Source organism: Mustelus asterias, chromosome 24 (assembly GCF_964213995.1).
Source record: "Mustelus asterias chromosome 24, sMusAst1.hap1.1, whole genome shotgun sequence".
Taxonomy (NCBI): Eukaryota; Metazoa; Chordata; class Chondrichthyes; order Carcharhiniformes; family Triakidae; genus Mustelus; species Mustelus asterias.
Window position 1 is genome coordinate 12,165,650 of NC_135824.1, and position 14,639 is coordinate 12,180,288.

The window sequence follows — 14,639 nt, forward strand, 5'->3', positions numbered from 1 at the left end:
TTGGAATCATAAACTTTCGGAGCACTGCTCTTTCAGCAGGTGAGTGATGAAGAGCTAGTGCTTTTTCCCAATTAAGCCTTAGTGACAACTGCCCAAAGGTTTAGTGCTTCCCTCAGCACATAATCCTGGAACTTAGAATGTGCCAGTCTTCAACACTCGACAGTGGTCAACTCTTGCCCTCCAAGCCAGAAAGCAAAGAGTGGGGGTAAATGGGTGTTTTTCTGCTTGGCGATCAGTGACTAGTGGTGTGCCTCAGGGATCAGTGTTGGGACCGCAATTGTTTACGATTTACATAGATGATTTGGAGTTGGGGACCAAGTGTAGTGTGTCAAAATTCGCAGATGACACTAAGATGGGTGGCAGTGCGAAGTGTGCAGAGGACACTGAAAGTCTGCAAAGGGATATAGATAGTCTAAGTGAGTGGGCGAGGGTCTGGCAGATGGGGTGCAATGTTGGTAAATGTGAGGTCATCCATTTTGGTAGGAATAACAGCAAAATGGCCTATTATTTAAATGGTAAAAAATTGCAGCATGCTGCTGTGCAGAGGGACCTGGGTGTCCTTGTGCAGGAATCTCAAGGAGTTGGTTTGCAGGTGCAGCAGGTAATTAAGAAGGCAAATGGAATTTTGTCCTTTATTGCAGAGGGATGGAGTTTAAAAGGAGGTCATGTTGCAGCTGTATAAGGTGCTGCTGACGCCACACCTGGAGTACTGTGTACAGTTTGGGTCCCCTTACTTGAGAAAGGATATACTGGCACTGGAGGGGGTGCAGAGGAGATTCACTAGGTTGATTCTGGAGTTGAGAGAGTTGGCTTATGAGGAGAGACTGAGTAGACTGGGGCTATACTCATTGGAATTCAGAAGAATGAGGGGCAATCGTATAGAAACATATAAGATTATGAAGGGAATAGATAAGATAGAAGCAGGGAAGTTGTTTCCACTGGCGGATGAAACTAGAATTAGGGGGCATAGCCTCAAAATAAGGGGAACCAGATTTAGGACTGAGTTGAGGAGGAACTTCTTCACACAAAGGATTGTGAATCTGTGGAATTCCCTGCCCAGTGAAGCAGTTGAGGCTACCTCATTGAATGTTTTTAAGGCAAGGATAGATAAATTTTTGAACAGTAAAGGAATTAAGGGTTATGGTGAGCGGGCGGGTAAGTGGACCTGAGTCCACAAAAAGATCAGCCATGATCTTATTGAATGGTGGAGCATCTCGAGAGGCCAGATGGCCTACTCCTGCTCCTAGCTCTTATGTTCTTATTTCCTGACTTCTGCAAGAGTAGCAGAAACATCGCTGAGAGGACTGGATTTGCATTTATATTGGTGTACGTATAAGCATTACAACCCTTAGCAGAACTCATAGTGGTTGCACACCATTGGAGTGTTCCAAGCAGAGGCCCCCAGGGTCTCCAGCTGATGTTCATCCTCCCAGGACCCGGCCTGACTCATGACAAAGATCTGGCACCTGGAGGGAGATCAAGATGCCTCGTCCCCATGTGGCCTACATCCTGATGGTGCCCACCAGAGTGTATATGGCCAAGCGCAAATCTGGCAGCGCCTGCTGGACCAGGGTCTTCATGGTGGTTCCCATGGTGGCCTCGAGGCATGCGCATGTTGGAACCAGGACATTAGTCAGGACGCGGACAGGTTCTTCCATCATGTGTTCTAGTTTGCTCAGAGACTCCGGAAGCTCTGCCTGATGTTCTGCTGCCTCTCTTTGTATCTCCACCAGTGAGCTGGCAGCCGCTTCCAGAGGCTCATCATCCAGCTGGGACTGAGTGGGTGGCTGTCTCTGGATGCCTGAGACCTGGGCTGTCCCTGCCTCCGACTGCTGTGAAGATGTGTCAGTGAGGTGTTCCTCGGAAAGCGACCCCAAATCTAACCCTGAACTACGTCCCACCGGCGTGTAAGTCTCTGCGCTGGTGGAGGATGTGGGTGAGCGCTGTGACGGTTGTTTCTGAGTCCCCTCACTCTCCCTGTGTGAATAATGAAGACAGTAAGAAGTCTCACAACACCAGGTTAAAATCCAACAGGTTTATTTGGTAGCACAAGCCACTAGCTTTCGGAGCGCTGCTCCTGCATCAGGTGAGTGGGATTTCAGTTCACAAACAGGGCATATAAAAACACAAACTCAATTTACAAAATAATGGTTGGAATGCGAGTCTTTACAGGTAATCAAGTCTTAAAGGTACAGACAACGTGAGTGGAGAGAGGTTAAGCACAGATTAAAGAGATGTGTATTGTCTCCAGCCGGGACAGGTAGACCATCTCACGTGAGAACACCATCCACCAGGTACACGGTACATACTCTTGCAACTCAGCCAACATTGTCTACATGATACGCTGCAGGAAAGGATGTCCCGAGGCATGGTACATTGGGAAGACCATGCAGACGCTACAACAACAGATGAATGAACATCGCTCGACAATCACCAGGCAAGAGTGTTCTCTTCCTGTTGAGGAACGCTTCAGCGGTCACGGGCATTCGGCCTCTGATCTTCGGGTAAGCGTTCTCCAAGGCGGCCTTCACGACACATGACAACGCAGAGTCGCTGAGCAGAGACTGATAGCCAAGTTCCGCACACATGAGGACGGCCTCAACCGGGATCTTGGGTTCATGTCACACCATCTGTACCCCCCTATGACTTGCCTGGGCTTGCAAAATCCCACTAACTGTCCTGTCTGGAGACAATACACATCTCTTTAACCTGTGCTTGACCCTCTCTCCACTTACATTGTCTGTACCTTTAAGACTTGATTACCTGTAAAGACTCGCATTCCAACCATTATTTTGTAAATTGAATTTGTGTCTTTATATGCCCTGTTTGTGAACAGAACTCCCACTTACCTGACAAAGGAGCAGCGCTCCGAAAGCTAGTGGTTTTTGCTACCAAATAAACCTGTTGGATTTTAACCTGGTGTTGTGAGACTTCTTACTAGCTTGTTCCAGACACTCACCACCGTCTGTGTGAAAAAAGTGCTGCTCTGGACACTTTTGTATCTCTCCCCTTAACTTAGTTTCATCAATGGAGAATTCCACGCATGGTCTTCCCTGAGGCGACATTACTCACCTGCCTAGTTTACACTATTCCTGTTGGCATGAAACAGCTTGCCAATTTGTTATCAGCCCATTTTGCGCTAATTCTGTTGACCAATTCCACCTTTCAGTTGTCTGCATCCTGAGCATGCCTTTTTGATTAACATGGGGACAGGCAGGAGAGTGGAGTTAAGGCCATATTCAGAGCAGCCATGAACTCATCACCTTGCCAAGGCAGGTTTGATAGGCCAAATGGTCTACTCCTGCTCCTATCACCTTCAGCACAGTTTTGACATAAAGTAACTCTCCTGCAAAACTGTGTCCATCAAGCACCCTTAGGCCTGGGACAGTGCAGGTCTGACACAGCGCTCTTAGGTCTGTTATGGCAGGAGGGAAGACACATTTTGAAACTCTCTCTACATTTCCATGACAATTCACCCCAACCCTAAATTCCAGAGTGTCCCCTGCTGTGTAAGGGCAACATTTTCTCATTTCTTACACATTGACAATCTCGCTGAGGCTACAGAATTGTCAATTTGGCAACAATTGAAAAGGGGTTTTGTGTTATGGTCCGACACCCATTAGCACCTGGATTGAAAGGGTCCCAAACCCTTTCATCTCAAAAATCAGGCTGGATTTCAAGCTAGACCCCTGAGGTTAAACAAGTTATTTTTCCTGAGTTCACCCTGTGACCCAGTTCCCTGTGTACACTACAATGCTGCAAGGGGTATGAAAGTGTAAAAACACGTACCAACAGACACAAGAACAGCTTCTTCCCTGCTGTCATCAGACTTTTGAATGGACCTATCATCTATGAAGCTGATCTTTCCCTACACCCTACCTGTGGCTGCAACACCATATTCTGCATCCTATCCTTTCCTTCTCCCCTATGTACTCTATGAGCGATATGTTTGGTCTGTATAAAGTGCAAGAAACGATACTTTTCACTGTATTCCAACACATGACCATAATAAATCAAATCAAATCACTTCCTGATGTGAAGAGGTCAAAGGGCAGCTTTTTTCCCCCTCAGGATGACTCACGTGTTTTCAACTGTCCATCAACTAGAGCGGATTGACTCAATTAATCCAAATTCTTCCAGTTGAGTTGGCAAAGAGCCTTTGCTGCAGTGGCCAAATCAAAGTGCCCTCTGCCTGTTCCTTAGTGGGGGGAAATGTGCATCAAGTATGAATTTGATTTCACCGGCAGCAAGATTTATGTAGTGAAGCGGAAATTCTGGAGGCTACAGAGCAACTCTCACACAAAACCCAACTGGACAATGTCTGTGGTGCGGTTCAGTTGGACGCACTCTCCTCTCTGAATCAAGAAGGCTGGATATTCAAGTCGCACTTCAGAGACTTGGATGAATTTTACTGGGGGCTTTGGAACACCAATGGCAGGCTGGAGAGGGGAATCCAAAACTCGCACTTGCCGGCAGTAGGGCTGATAATTGGACAACTTCTCTAGCGACAGGACAGTGAAAGGGAGCTATCCTAATGCAGGTCCCCGCTACTTTGACCCTCCCCCTACCACCCTGTAACACCACCCCAACCCCCACGCACCGGTCCTGTCACCTTGGGCCAGTAAAAATTCAACCCTTGAGCACAAATCTCGACCAACTCTCCAATTCAGTACTCAGGGAGTGCTGCAATTCAATACTGTCCGAATGACTGAGCCAGACGATACAAGTTTCTATACGCTTTACGACTATACATAAATTAAAACAACTTGCAATTATATAGCACTTCTGACTGCCATAAACATTAATTCCTTTCACCACCCACATGCCACTGCCACTGGGTATACTGTCTACAGGATTTAAGGCAGCAATTCGCCAAGACTTCTTTAACGGCACCTCCTAAATCCTGGACAAATAGGATGGGCCTTCTGTGGGGGAGGCAATGGCCTACTGGTATTGTCGCTGGACTAGTAATTCAGAGACTCAGGATAATGCTCTGGGGACCCGGGTTCAAATCCCACTACGGCAGATGGTGAAATTCGAATTCAATAAAAATCTGGAACTAAAAGTCTAACGATGACCACAAAACCATTGTCGACTGTTATAAAAACCTATCTGGTTCCTTTGGGGAAGGAAAGTTGCTGTCCTTACCTGCGTCTGACTCCAGATCCACAGCAATGTGGTTGACTCTTAAAGGCCCTCAGGGAAGGGCAATAAACACTGGCCCAGCCAGCAACACCTACATCCCATGAACAAATAGTTAAATTATGGGTGTGATTTTCTGATCCCCCGGCGTGTTTTATGTTTTCCGGCAGGTGATACAGCCTCCAGTCCCGCCAACGTTTTTGCGTGGTTCCCGCATCCTGCCTTGGTGAACCCGCCACGCAGGGTCGCCGTGGGTTGAACCAGAAGATTTCACCAGCAAGGAGGGCTGGAAAATCCCACCCTATAATTTTAATGGCGATAGTGGAGTGATAAAGACCAGGTACTGCCAGCATGCACGTGGAAGTTGTCATGCTACCAGCACTGGTCTGACCATGAGAAATCTGTAACATGACTGGAAATTTCAGAAATAGCAGCTTGAGAACAATCTCCCCTTTAAGTCCTTTTGAAATGAGTCAGCTGTCTGGTTCTTCTGAAACTATTCTGGGATGAGATCCAACCACCGATAGATAGCGGCTTCTCACTGGTGGATTTCTTGCAGGCTATCATGGGGGCTGTCAGGAGACACATTAATTACTCTAACTTAGTCTCGGGGTCGAGTCTAACAGGCTTTAATATCAAGAACAGATTTTTAGATTTGCAGAGATAATGCATGGTTCTCAAAATCAAAATTTAAAGTGTTGGATGCACAATTTCTTTCCCTTAAAACCAAATAAGTGGCCTGTGATTCTCTCTGAACCCAAATTATAGAAAGATTATTAAGAATAACGGCACAGTGGCATAGTGATTAGCACTGCTACCTCACAGCGCTAGGGACCCGGGTTCGATTCTGGCCTCGGGTCACTGTCTATGTGGAGTTTGTATGTTCTCCCCATGTCTGCGTGGGTTTCCTCCAGGTGCACTGGTTTCCTCCCACAGTCCAAAGATGTGCAGGTTAGGTAGATTGGCCGTGCTAAATTGCCCCTTAGGTGTCAGGGGATTAGCAGGGTTAATATGTGGACTACAGGCATAGAGCCTGGGTGAGATTGTTGTCGGTGCAGGCTCGATGGCCGAATAGCCTCCTTCTGCACTGTAAGGATTCTATGATTCAATAATAATAGGGATTATAAGGAAAACTTTCAAGGATCATGAACAATCACTCGACATGAACATGAGTCAGAGGTATACCTTCAGTCCTATTCAACCAATTCAGCACCTCAATCTCACACATAGCAAAGCCCTAAATTCACAGGATCACAGAATTGCTACAGCGCAGAAAAATGCCATTCAGCCCATCATATCTCCAAATGAGCATAATACCTTAGTGCCTTTTCCCCGTACTCCTGTACTGTAGGGGTTTCTATTCAAATAATCATCAAATGCTCTCTCGGACGCCTCGATTAAACTTGACTCCACCACACTCCCAATCAGTGCATTCCAACCCCCAACCACTCATTATGCAACACATTTGCTTCTTTTACAAATCACTTTAAATTTGTGCCCATTCGTTCCCAATCCTTTTACACGTGGGAGCTGTCCTTGCTATAGAGGGAGTACAGCGAAGGTTTACCAGGCTGATTCCTGGGATGGCAGCCTGTCATATGAGGAGAGACTAAGTCGGTTAGGATTATATTCATTGGAGTTTAGAAGGGTGAAAGGGGATCTCATTAGAAACTTATAAAATTCTAACAGGGTTAGACAGGGTAGATTCAGAAAGAATGTTCCCAATGGTGGCGGAGTCCAGATCCAGGGGTCACAGTTTGAGGATAAGGGGTAAACGTTTTAGAACTGAGGTGAGGAGAAATTTCTTCACCCAGAGGGTGGTGAATTCACTACCACAAGAATGTAGTTGGCGCCGAAACGTTGTCTGATTTCAAGAAGAAATTAGATATAGCTCTTGGGGCAAAAGCAATCAAGGGATATGGGAGGAAGAGGTGATCAGAATATTGAATTCGATGATCAGCCATGATCAGGATAAATGGCGGAGATGGGTTGAAGGGCCGAATGGCCTACTCCTGCTTTTCGTTTCTATGTTTCTCACTATCTACTCTCTCCAGCCCCCTCATGATTTTGAGCATATCTATAAAATCTCCTCTTCGTCTTATTCTCTCCAAGGGACTGTCTGCATGGAGTTTGCACGTTCTCCCTGTGTCTGTGTGGGTTTCCTCCGGGTGGTCCGGTTTCCATGCAAGGTCCAACGGGGTGCAGGTTAGTTGGACTGGCCATGCTAAATTGCCCCTTAGTGTCCCAAGATGCGTAGGTTAAAGGATTAACAGGGTAAATATGTGGGGATTCCAGGATAGGGCAAGAATGAGATGCTGTGTTAGAGAGTCAATGCAGACTTGGTGGGTCGAATGGCCTCCTTCTGCACTGTAGTAATTCTATGATGATTCTGTGAGAACAGTCCCAACCTCTCCAATCTATCCTCACAACTGAAGTTAAGAGTAGACGTTTTCAAAGGTAAAATTTTGTAGAATACTAATTTAACAGATGGGTTCAAAGAGAATCAAGACCAACAGAGCTCAGTATTTTACAACCAACATCTGATCACTTGGTTGAATTTCAATTAATATATTTGCCAATTTAATGAGGAATTGAAGGAGGTACTATTCAATTCAGGGTCTGTTTTTCTGCCACAATGTGGACCCCAGGTGCCAGCACACTCGATTTATAGAATCATATAATCCTACAGTACAGAACGAGGCTATTCGGCCCATCGAGTCTGTACTGATCACAATCCCACCCAGGCCCTATTTCCGCAACCCACGCATTTACCCTGCTAATCCCCCAAACATCGGGTCAATTTAGCATGGCCAATCAACCTAACCTGCACATCTTTGGACTGTGGGAGGAAACCAGAGCACGCAGATATGGGGAGAATGTGTGAACTCCACACAGATAGTGACCCGAGGTCAGAATTGAAACTGGGACCTTGGTGCTGTGAGGCAGCAGTGCTAACCACTGTGCCACCATGCCACCCAGTCACCAACACCCATGGTTTAACAGCGGTGATATCCACAGATTCTTCACAATCACTTCCAAATAAAATCATTTTCACTTACTTGTTTGACAATGTATGCCCTGGAATCCAGTTGGGCATTTGCAGGTATATTCACTGAAGACATCTCCTCGACGTGATACCAATTCGCACAGGCCGCCATTTTGACAGGGGTTGGGGTGACAAGGCCCTGCAACGGGACAAAGAAATAATCGTGTGAAGGAAGGTTCACGTAAATTGGCAGCCTAGAGTTAATCACCCAGTCAGTCTGGCTGCTAGGTGAAGTACAACATTCAAGGGCCTAGAATCTAGGCCACAAGCATTTTGTTGTAGGACTCAAGCTATTAACTAGTTGACATCCTTATCAGTGGAGCAGTTGTCAGCTGCCTTCCACACTATGAAAGCTATCCAGCCTGAACCTTAACGCTCGATAATTTGGACAACAAACTTAGGAAAAGGCTGGGATCAAAATCTCCAATCCTGCCTCTGCAACAGTTACAAATAATCATCGTCCCACTCTCCTGTCCCTTTCCCCGTTCCCTTGTAAATTTTGCATCTTAAAATATTGATCCTCTTCCCTTTTCGAAGCTATTATAGATTCCATTTCCATTGCCAAGTTTAGTCAGACACGTCCCAACGACCCTATTTGAAATCCTCTCCCCTTGTTCCTCCTCCGCTCATGATCCTAAATTTATGCCTTCTAGTTACCGATTCACCAAAACAGCAGAAAGAGTTTTCCCGATTTGCCTCGTCAAAGCCCCTCAATTCAACCACATCGATCAGATCTCATCTTTAGATTATAACATCAGCTCTGGAAATTTCTCCTCAAACCTCTCCACTTCTCTTTTCTTCCCCTATGAGATGCTTTTTAAAACCTACTCTTTGACCATCACACGTTCCAACATCTGAAAATTTGCTTGCTAATGCTGTGAAGCACGATGGGGGTGGGGATGGGGGAGGATTTTTAACTCTGCGAAAGGCACTATATAAATGCATGTTGTTGTTGTCCTTATTGTTTGTTCTGTTGAGGTGGCAAGAAGGGGAGTTTAGGGGGAAATATATATAATACAAAGGCTGATGTTTCTGCAAAATTTCTAAATAACAGCTGGTATATTTTTCAGAGCTGCTGCAATTTCTTTAGAACTGCGACATAGTTGTATAAATATGAAAAAGAAAACCCATTTTTAACAATTAATAACTGTGCAAGTTCCGAAAGATTTTTGTTACTCAGAAGGTTTAATCTGCTCTGTGTTGTTTCAGTGATGTTTATTTATTAGTGTCACAAGTAGGCTTACATTAACACTGCAATGAAGTTACTGTGAACAGCTCCTAGTCGCCACACCCCAGTACCTGTTCGGGCAAAATGAGGGAGAATTTAACATGGCCAATGCACCTAACCAACACATCTTTCGGACTGTGGAAGGAAACCGGAGCACCCGGAGGAAACCCATGCAGACACGGGGAGAATGTGCAGACTCCACACAGACAGTCACCCAAGCCAGGAATCAAACCCGGGTCCCTGGAGCTGTGAGGCAGCAATGCTAACCACTGTGCTACCATGCCGCAACACAGTGGTTTTATTATTGCAGTTAAGTTTATTTATTAGCCACAAGCAAGCTTACATTAACACTGTGCAAATCCTCTAGTCGCCACACTCCAGCGCCTGTTCGGGTACACCGAGGGAGAATTTAGCATGGCCAATGCATCTAACCAGCACATCTTTTGGACTGTGCGAGGAAACTGGAGCACCCGGAGGAAACCTACAGACACGGGGAGAATGTGCAGACTCCGCACAGACGGTGACCCAAGCCGGGAATTGAACCCGGGTCCCTGACGCCGTGAGGCGACAGTGCTAACCACTGTGCCACCATGCTACCGCCTCGTTAACTTCATTTGCGATTAGTTTACTTTGAATATTTGCAATTTTTCTCAATCTGATTGCTTGTTAGTAAAGCATCAAGTTGGCGTTGTACAGTAACACTGTCAGAGAAAGAGCACCTCTGAGAAATTTCCCAGCCAACATACTTACTCCTTCAGTACTTTAACTCAACACAGCATCCAGTGAGATCTCGACCTTTACAAACTGGGGAAGGTTGCTAGATCCACCTGAGGTAAGGCAACAAACTGGAGCTGGCTTGGTGATGGGAAATGGCGACGGTGATGGTTTTAATACTGCCTGCCTGGCAGGAATAGTGCAGACAAGGGGTTAAGAGGGCAGCCAATCGGTTCCCACAGTGTTACCGCATCCCCGGCAATTTTAACATCCAGACACAGTGATCTCCCAATGAAAGCAAATCGGGGCTCGATAAATATTGAAATGTCGTATCTGTTTCCTTACTTTTAAGCCAAAAATGCATGATTTGCACGGCGTCTTGAGGTAAGAAATCTAATTTTTTTTGGTCCGGAGGATGAGTTGTGGGCAGAGGAGGCCCAGGCCTTACCACTCATGGGAGTAGAGGGAGACAGACACCAGAGGCAGGATGTGGCCGTCATTCGCCCCAAGGCCAGGTTCCTTGTGGCCTGATTTTTCCAGGTCGAACAAAGAAATCTTGTGCTTGTGTTGTCTAGGGCCAGCCAGCCCCACCACTCCCACTGGCTCAACCACGACCGCACCCCCCCCCCCCTCCCTCCCCACCCCCCACAGTCCTGTATTCCTTACCTCACTGGGGAGCATTTGCCTCAGCGCTCATTGGGGTCCAACTCTTGCCCCAATTCCCGTTGCCATCTGCCTGCCAGTTTTAGGCAGGGGACGCATGAGTTAAAATGGTCTGAGGCCTCACAGTGAGGAGCCCATGGGAATTTCACTCATTGACCCGCCCCGATACTAAGGTGGAGGAAGAGAAGTTCTTACAGTCCATCTCCCATTCTGTGATTCCAACTGAGAAATGTGTAGGGACAATAAATAGAAACACAAGTCGCTTTGACCCATGCGGTCAGGTGGCCAATTGATAGGCTCACACCTGAGGAATGCTCACTTAGATTAGATTCAGTGGGGTTTTTTTTAACAGAATCCCGACAGTGCAGAAGGAGATCATTCAGCCCCATCAAGTCTTCATGGACTCTCTAGCAGAGCACCTGACCCAGGCCCACCCCCCTACCCCGCCCTATGCTCGTAACCCCACATACTTATTCTGTTAATTCCCCTAACCTACACATCTTAGGACAATTTAGCATGGCCAATCCACCTAACCCGCATATCTTTGTTCTGTGGGAGGAAACCAGAGCACCCGGAGGAAGCCCACATAGACACGGGGAGGACTCCGCACAGACAGTGACCCAAACCGGGAATCGAACCCAGGTCCCTGGCACTGTGAGGGAGCAGTGCTAACCACTGTGCCGCCCTTCAGGAGGGGAGGGACAGAAGAGTCAGAATTTGGGGGGAATTGCAGGGCAAGGACATTCCCTTTTGGGCTAATTACCAAACAATCGTGACATATTTCAAGGGCAGGTCTGATCTATTGAGAAAAGCAGCAACTTAAAGACAGCAGCAATGGGGTACAAGGATCTGCCAGTGCCGGCAGATGATTGTCAAGTGGAATGATGCAGGTTCTAAGCTAGAGGAAGGGCCCTCGGGTTTCATAGGCAGCTATTGTTGTACGCTCAGCTTTCTGCTTCACCCCAGAGGCTCCGCACTCACACACCGCAGGCACACGAAGCACAAAGCTCACTTTCAACTAGTCAGCTCCAGAGTTGAAAGGTCTCACTGGGATGCATATTTAAGAGTGTCGGAGAGCGAGGAAGCAGGTATCAGAGTCAGCCTGCCAGTTTGAGGAATGTGCCTAGCAATTCCCATAATCGCCACACTGGCAGCTAGCGTTCAAACAGGCCGAAGAATGGAAAGTTGAGTGCAGCAGCCCAAGCAGTCAGTGCGCACGCACGCACGAAGCAGCGACTACAATTGCCAAACACTTAATTTAGAGAGACTAAAGAAAAGAGAAAGGGGTTTGGCACCTTCTGCGAGAGTTTGAGAATGGCTTTGAACCCCGCACAAGACTCGTGAAGATCTGTGACCTGAAGCATGGTCAAGCTTTGCATTTCTGTCCAACAGCATTGTTTCTGTTGTCAGAAATCACAGGCAGCTTACCTGAGGGACTGCTGTATCTAGTGACATCGTTATACCTTATGTCTTCCAGCGTGTACCCGGTATGTTTCTCTGCACCACTTCCTGTTTTGATTGCATCAATAAATTTTATTAAAATAAAATGATATGCTGAGAGGGAGGGAGAAGAAACATGGTTGCACAATTTGTGTACCACAGGAAGTGATGTCAAGGAACTTCCTGGGTACAGCTAACTTGAAGATAAATAACAAAATGGCAGTGCCCAAAGGAACTCCCACGAGATAAGAGTCCCCACTGCAGTACTTCAGACTCCTTAAGGTTTGCTCACAGATAGAAATGGAGGCTCAAAATGTGGGAACTGCTTAACTTAAAAGAAAAGTGCTAACTCAATAAAAGGTAGATCCAAAAATGTGGAGGTTAGATGGATTGGTCATGATCAATGCACAAGGGTTACGTGCATAGGGCGAGGGATTGGGCCTAGGTAGGGTGCTATTTCAGAGGATGGGTGCAGATTCGATGGGCCAAAAGGCCTCTTCTGCACTGTAGGGATTATATGATTCATCTTGGTTAATGCTCCAATACTTTCTAGAAAGCTAGAATAGAAGAGCAGGGATGTACAGCTGAGGCTGTATAAGGCTCTGGTAAGAGCCCATTTGGAATATTGTGAGCAGTTTTGGGCCCCATACCCAAGGAAGGATGTGCTGGCCTTGGAGGGGTCCAGAGGAGGTTCACAAGAATGATACCAGGAATGAAGGGTTTGTCATATGAGGAGCGGTTGAGGAGTGTGGGTCTATACTCGATGGAGTTTAGAAGGATGAGGGGGGATCTAAATGAAACTTACAGAATACTGAGAGGCCTAGATAGAGTGGACGTGAAGAGGATGTTTCCACTGGCGGGAGAGACTAGAACTCGAGGGCACAACGTCAGAGTGAAGGGATGTTGCTTTAAAACTGAGATGAGGAGGAATTACTTCAGCCAGAGGATGGTGAATCTGTGGAACTCATTGCCACAGAGGGCTGTGGAGGCCAGGTCATTGAGTGTCTTTAAGACACAGAGATAGATAGGATTTTGATCAATCAGGGGATCAAGGATTATGGGAAGAAGGCAGGAGAAAGGGGATGAGAATCATATCAGCCGTGATTGAATGGTGGAGCAGACAGGATGGGCCGAATGGCCTAATTCTGCTCCTATATCTTATGTAGTCCTGTCCCCCTGTGCAGATGTCCACAGAGCTTCAATATTTCCAGAGCACTATGGAAGAGCGAAGTGTTCTCCTGGTGTCCTGGCCAACATTCCTCCCTCACCTCATATCACAACACAGATTAACTGGCCATTCACTACTTGCGACATTTGCTGAGTGACAATACACCCAAGTAACATTTTAAATGTCTTCAATTTTTCCGTTGCAGAGCAATTTGGAATATCCCAGGCACAGTCCAAACAGTATAGAAGTGTTAAATCTTTCTTGCACAGATCATCGTATTTTACAGCACAGCAGGAGGTCACTTAGCCACATTGTTTAGTTCCAGATTGTTTGAATTAATTATAGCCTCGAGTTCTGTTAGTCCAGGCACTGAATTAACAACTTCATGAATAGAACTGTGAAGTGAGGGGAGGACTTAGTTACATAAGCAAAATAGATCCTTTTGATGTAAAGCTAATCCATCAGAGTTGAATTATTTATATACTTGTGACTGAACACTGCAAAGTTCTTACCTCAGGCCATAAGAAAGATATAAATAAGAGGTTTCTTGGGCCGATTTTAACTCACCCCCCCAGAATAAGTTTATTTATTAACCACAAGTAGGCTTACATTAACACTGCAATGAAGTTACTGTGACAATCCCTTAGTCGCCACACCTGTTCGCCACACCAGGTACACTGAGGGAGAATTTAGCACAGCCAATGCACCTAACCAGCAGGTCGTTTTTTTCAGACTGTGGGAGGAAACTGGAGCACCCGGAGGAAACTCACGCAGGCACGGGGAGAATGTGCAGACTCTACAGTGACCCAAGCCGGGAATCGAACCCAATCCCTAGTGCTGTGAGGCAGCAGTGCTAACCACTGTGTCACTGTGCCAAAGTACCTAACCAAAAAGATCAAGCTAATTCTCGCATGAGTCTAACGTTTTTACGACTTCTGCCACACTGTAGGTGAAGAAGTTCCTCCTAAACTTTCTTTTCTGCGGTTATACAGGCCACCCTTATTTCAGCACACCTTAGGATCGTCAATCTAGAGTGAAGGTAGACTTGCAAAGAAGACAAAAGAGTGAATTGCTGCAAGTTGAGAAGTTGGGCTCACTGTGGCCCTGACTCAAAAGCGAGACAGTAAAATTATTCAGTTTTTTAAAAACTCCTCTCACGAGAGCTGGTTCCCAATCCTCTCTGGGCAGCACAGTGATTAGCACTGCTGCCCCACAGCCCCAGGGACCTGGGTTCGATA

At 46.5% G+C, this 14,639-nt stretch overlaps 1 protein-coding gene across 4 annotated transcripts in view; it reads right to left on the reverse strand.

Annotated features, from left to right (window-relative positions):
- Positions 1-14,639, reverse strand: part of LOC144511208 (EGF-like repeat and discoidin I-like domain-containing protein 3) — a 105,829-nt gene that overhangs the window by 33,452 nt on the left and 57,738 nt on the right. For 2 of the 4 annotated variants that reach the window (XM_078241298.1, XM_078241297.1), the window contains exons 3-4: positions 12,222-12,302; positions 8,202-8,327 (exon numbers count right to left, since the gene is read on the reverse strand). In XM_078241298.1, the coding sequence (XP_078097424.1) occupies positions 8,202-8,327; positions 12,222-12,302 (207 nt within the window). The remainder of the gene's footprint in view (positions 1-8,201; positions 8,328-12,221; positions 12,303-14,639) is intronic. The other 2 variants (XM_078241300.1, XM_078241299.1) reach the window with 1 other exon arrangement.